The sequence below is a fragment of the Petaurus breviceps genome, unplaced genomic scaffold (assembly GCF_028583685.1).
Source record: "Petaurus breviceps papuanus isolate PSGF00001 unplaced genomic scaffold, PetGlider_PUasm1.0 91133, whole genome shotgun sequence".
NCBI lineage: Eukaryota > Metazoa > Chordata > Mammalia > Diprotodontia > Petauridae > Petaurus > Petaurus breviceps.
Genome location: NW_027187419.1, coordinates 54,461,871 through 54,467,870, shown reverse-complemented (window position 1 = coordinate 54,467,870; position 6,000 = coordinate 54,461,871). Strand labels below are relative to the sequence as shown.

General features: G+C 36.1%; 1 protein-coding gene across 3 annotated transcripts in view; it reads left to right on the top strand.

The window, feature by feature from the left end:
* Positions 1-6,000, top strand: part of MICU2 (mitochondrial calcium uptake 2) — a 201,140-nt gene that overhangs the window by 147,241 nt on the left and 47,899 nt on the right. For all 3 annotated transcript variants that reach the window (XM_069080876.1, XM_069080875.1, XM_069080874.1), the window contains exons 5-6: positions 2,575-2,622; positions 4,414-4,496. In XM_069080876.1, coding sequence (XP_068936977.1) covers positions 2,575-2,622; positions 4,414-4,496 — 131 coding nt within the window. The remainder of the gene's footprint in view (positions 1-2,574; positions 2,623-4,413; positions 4,497-6,000) is intronic.

Genomic DNA, 6,000 nt, shown 5'->3' with positions numbered 1-6,000 from the left:
TCTCTCTCTCTCTCTCTCTCTCTCTCTCTCTCTCTCTCTCTCTCTCTGTCTCTCTCTCTCTCTCTCTCTCTCCATCCTGTCCCTCCTTAAAAGTCTGTAAAGTCTGTTTGACTAGTACTTCTTCTTTTAATCTGCCCTCTCTTTAATCATCCAACCCTTTGTCTTATCCCCTTCCTTTCCTATTTCCCTATTGAGTAAATTACATTTCTATACACAACTGATTGTGCATGTTCTTCTGTCTTTGAACCAATTCCTATGAATGAGGTTCAAGCATTGTCTGCTGCTACCACCCATTTCCTCCTACCTCTCCCCCATCATTGTAAAAGCTCTTCTTTGCCTGCCTCTTTTATGTGAGATACTTTTCCCCATTGTACCTCTCCCTTCCCCCTTCTTCCAATGTATCCTTATTTCTCTCCCTCTTCATTTTTTGGAGGGAGATAATTTCAACATAAATGACTCATAACCATGCCCTCTATGTAAACTCCTTTTAACTGCCCTAATAATGACAAAGTTCTTAGGAGTTATATGCATTATCTTCCCATATAGAAATGTAAAAAGTTTAACTTTATTGAGTCCCTTATATTCATTCTTTCATGTTTACTTTTTTATGCTTCTTTTGAACCTTATGTTTGAATGTCAGTTTCTCTATTCAGCTCTGCTCTTGTCATCAGAAATTCTTGAAAGTCCTCTATTTCATTAAATATTCACTTTTTTCCCATAAGAATTACATTCAGTCTTTCTGGATAGGTTGTTCTTGGTTTTAATCCTAGCTCCTTTGCCTTCTGGAATGTCATATTCCAAGTCTTCCACTCCTTTAATATGGAAGTGACTAAATCTTGTGTGACTCCATGATATTTGAATTGTGTGCTTCTGGCTCCTTTAAGTACTTTCTCTTTGATCTTAGATTTCTGGGATTTGTCCACAGTATTTCTGAGAATTTTAATTTGGGGATATTTTTCAGGAAGTAATTCCTTCAATATCGATTTTACTCTCTGGATCTAAGATATTTGGGTAGTTTTCCTTTATAATTTCTTGAAATATGATGTCTGGGCTCTTTCTTTGATCATGGCCTTCAGGTAGTGCAATAATTCTTAAATTATATCTACTTGATCTATTTTCCAGGTCAGTTGTTTTTCCAATGAGATATTTAATATTCTCTTCTATTTTTTCATTTGTTTTATTGTTTCTTGATGTCTCGTGGAGACACTTTTCACATGGAAACAGCTTCCACTTTCCCGATTCTAATTTTTAAGGAATTATTTTCTTCAGTAAGATTTTGTACCTTTTTTCCATTTGGCCAATTCTGCTTTTTAAGGAGTTCTTTTCTTCAGTGAATTTTTGTGTCTCTTTTACCATTAGGCCAGTTTTGGTTTTACGGTCATTATTTTCTTCAGTATTTTTTGTGCCTCTTTTACAAGCTGTTAGTTTTCTTTTCATAATTTCTTACATTACTCTCATTTCTTTTCCCAGTTTTCCTTCTACCACTCTATCTCTTTCTTTAACTCTTCCAGGAATTCTTTTTGGGCTTGGATCCAATTAGCATTTTTCTTTTAAACTTTTTTAAAAGCTGTTTTCATGTTGTTGTCTTCTTCTGAGTTTGTGTCTTGGGCTTCCCTGCCACCATAGTAGCTTTTTATGGTCAAATTCTTTTTTTGTTATTTGCTCATTTTTCTAGTCTCTTTATTGACTTTGAACTTCATATTAAAGTTGAACTTTGCTCACCTAGGAGGCACAGTCCCAAACTTCAGACTCTACCATGCTGTTTTCAGAGCTAGGATTTTTTTGGGGGGAAGGAGGTGTGTAGGAGGGAGCAGGTCTGCAAGTTTTTGCTGTTTCCAAGGTGGTGTGATCCTGGGAGAGGTATGGTCACTGCTCTCCTTGTCTGTGTGCTTGTCTTTACCAAGGAGGGGCCCCTCCAGCTGCACACTAGTGTTCCTCTTTGCCTTGCAATTGTGACCAAGGTGCCTGCTCCCTTGTAACCAACAACCAGTGCTCCTCTTTATTCTGGAACTATAACCCAGAATCACATGTGAACAATAGAGTTGCCAGAATAGTAACAAGAGACTACCCAGTACTAGCAAAGAGTTCCCTGTAACCTCTTTCTGACCAGTTGTCCAGTGCTCTTACTGTCTCTGGACTGAGAGATCCTAAAGCTGCTCAGGCTGTGTATGAGCTCTGGATGGACCTTCACCCCTTCTCCTGCCTACCACTTAAATTCTCATAGGCCAGAAAAATATCTCACCCTGACTTTTTGTTGTCTCTGCTGCTCCAAAATTTGAGGTGTTATTTTAAAGTTGTTTAGAGGGGAATGTTGAGAGAGTTCAGCTGATGACTGCCCCTAATCTGCAATCTGCCTCTGTCTCCTATCACATAAAGTATTAATGATATAAAATGATTGGTCTATGATATTAAAGGCATTAATCCTGTCCTTGAATATTATTATAAGTGTTCCAATACCAAAATGAAAATATTTTAAAAGAAAATCATTGAGATTTTACAATTAGTTTTCCAATTATGTTCTTTTAATTATGTGAACATCTAGTTCTCACTTAATATTTTCTGTTGCTTTTCCAGGATTGATTTCATATACTGAATATCTATTTTTGCTGACAGTTATCACCAGTAAGTATACTGCAACTTCCTTTGTACCCACAAAGATAATATGGCTTTCTTTGTTCATCAAAATATGAAGATGCCATCAGCAGTAACAAATATTTGTTGCAAATATACTTTGTCAGGCACTGTTTTAGGCACTAGTAGGGCCTTACCTCTGAAATTACCTTTACTTTTTATATTTTGTTGTATGTGAATAGTTATTTGTATGTCGTCTCCCTAATTAGAATGTGATCTCTTTGAGGGAAGGGACTATGATTTTTGCCTTCCTTTATATCTTCAGTACTTAGCACAGTATAGTAAACACTAAATGAATGCTTTATCCTTTCCTCAAAACTAGATATTTGGACAGAAATTTAAGATTCCATTATCAAATTCAAATGGATTCTGTGTCAGATTAATATAATCTGGGCAAAAGTATGTATAAAAGTTAAAAATTGATTATTTAGTGAAGCACATATCCATGTTTCAATTGAGATAGGCGATTAAATGCTGCACAGTATGGTTGACAGAGGATTAGATTTGGACTTTAGGGTCCAGAACTTAGGTCTCAACTATGCTACCTATGAGTGTTTTATATAAAAAAGCCCTTATCTAAGAAAAAGAATGTGATCATAGAGATTAGTCAGTAGAACAGTCAAGGAACAGAGATAATTGGTAGAGTTGTCTTTCTAATCCCCAGCTAGAGCAAAAAAAAAAAAAAGTAAATTAAATAATCTTGAAATTTTTTTGTTAAATGAACCATAAATGAGTAAAAATCTTTTTTGTGGGTAGAAAGTAGAATGTGTTAGCATGTGCCAAGAGAAAAATTAACAGACCAAAAGCCAGGCTACTCACGTTCTTTTCTGTTTCATCACTTTGTGACTTTAGGCAAGGCATTTACCTGTAACTGAGGGTTTCCCATTCTTACCCCTCTCCCCAGACGCCAGACCCTTTCCATCCTGTAGCCCTTATCAAAATTTAGTTAACCTTCTATTGCTTTCATTTGACTAATGAATTAACAGTACAAAAAAATTTTGGTATAAAAGTAAGGTGTAGAAATCTTATCTAGTCATTCCCACATAAAAGGTGATTTGAAACTTTAAGAATAGAGAAACAGAAATCCACTGGATTTCTTAAATACATTTGGAGAGGGAGATAGAGAGATGGAGGGAGGAGAAAGGGAGGAGAGAGAAAGAGAGAAAAGTAGGGAGAGAAAGAGACAGAGAGAAGAAAAAAAGAAGAGTCAGTCCTGACACAAGCCACCAAAAGATCAGCTTTCAAAGAATTTTTAGCATGAGAAGAAATGAGAATCCTTGAGACAGAATGGCATAGTCAGTAGACAGCCTCAGTCAGGAAGACTTAGGTTCAATTCCCACTTCTGACACATACTGACTATGTGATCCTGGGCAAGTCATTTAATTTCAGTCTTCTAGGTCAGTGGTGTCAAATTCAAATAGAAATAGATCCCTGGTGGGCTACATATTAACTTAGAAAACCATAAATTAACAATTATATTTTTATTTATCTTGTAAAGCATTTCCCAATTACATTTTAATCTAGTTTGGGCCTTCTTTGGAGCTTTGCATTGACACCTCTGCTCTAGACAATCCTATGAGACTATAAGTTATAGAGAACATCCTTTAATAGAGTGAGTTTCTTCATCTGGGACTTCCCTATACCATTGAAACCATAGGTCCACAATCTCTATCCCTAACTATTATGGTTCAAGTAACTAATTTCTGATTTGACGAACTGTGCCTGAAAATAATTCTCATCACATTAAGATTTATAAAAACATTTTTTCACATATTATTACAGAACCCCACACTGGATTTCATGTTGCTTTTAAGATGCTGGATATAGATGGAGATGAGACTGTTGATAAAAAGGAATTCTTTAAGGTAAGTTGCTTCAGGTTATTTTAAGTTATTTCAGATTTGCTCATAAGAACTAAAAATGATATTCTAAAGTATTCTTTCATGTTAGTGTTGACTTTTTGTCTGTCCATGAAAAATAAAATTATGCTTACTGAATGGATAATAAATGTATCAAGAATCCTCATTATTAAAATTTAGCAATCAAATAAAGTGGAAGATAACCTTAGAAAAGTGGTTGTAAACTTAAAGAACAATGAATATGGCAAATACAGAGAAGACTCCAGACTCACATCTCCAACTGCCTGTGAGACAATTCAAACTGACTGTCCCATAAGCCATCTTAAACTAAACATGTCCAAAACTGAACTCATTCTCCACACTACCACTCCAAACCCTGTCCTCTTCCTAACTTTCCCCTTACTGTTGAAGGTACCACCATCCTCCCAGGCTTCTCACACTCTCACCCTGCCCCCTCCCCATATCTAATCTGTTGCCAAATCCTATCAATTTTAGCTGTGTAACATCTCTCATATATTTCTCTTTCTTTTCTCTGACACTATCACTACCCTGGTGTAGACATTTATCACATAATGCCTAGACTATTGCAGTAGCCTCCTAGTTGATCTCCCTGCTTCCAGTCTTCCCTTACTACAGACCATCCTCCATTTAGCTTCTTAAAGTGTAAATTTGACCCTTATTCAACCCTTTACTCAAACTATAATGGTTTCTTATCACCTCAAAGATCAAATATAATATTAAAACTTCTGTTTGGAATTCAAAACCGTTCTTTACTTGGATTCCTCCTACCTTTCCAATCTTCTCACTTTTTATTCCACCATACACACATACTCTTCAATCTAATAATACTGCCTCCTTGGTGTTCCTCCCACAAGACACACTCTCTCTCTCCTGACTTATTGCATTTCAACTGAATGTTCCCATACTTCCTCATCTCTGACCTCTGGTTTCCCTAACTTCTACCAAATCCTAGCTAAAATCCCACCTTCCACAAAAATCCTTTCTTGATCTCTGTTAATGCTTGTGCCTTCCCTCTGTTGATTATTTTCACCTTAACCTGGACATAGTTGTTTACATATTGTTTCATTAGACTGTGAACTTCTTGAGAGCAGGGACTGTTTTTTGCCTTTCTATTTCCAGTGCTTAGCACAATTCCTGGCACATTATAGGTGTTTAATAAATGCTTATTGATTGATTGAGGTAAACAGGACTAGGAAAACAGTATAAAAATTACTACAACAATCTAAATGGAAAGAAAAGCAATAAAATTAAAATTGAGTACTCTTACATGATAATAACCAAGCTTATCCCTAAAGAAGAAATATGAAAAGGCACCTACTCCTTATTTATATAAATTGCCATTGTTTGTCCTTCATTCTTGAAGAGGACCATAACATCAGGGAGGTAATGCCATGACTTACAAACAGATTGGATTTAAGTGAGGGAGGGCTGTGCAAAGTCACAAACCTCACTTTCTCCTCCAGAGCCATCTGAGTCCAGTGCCAGATAT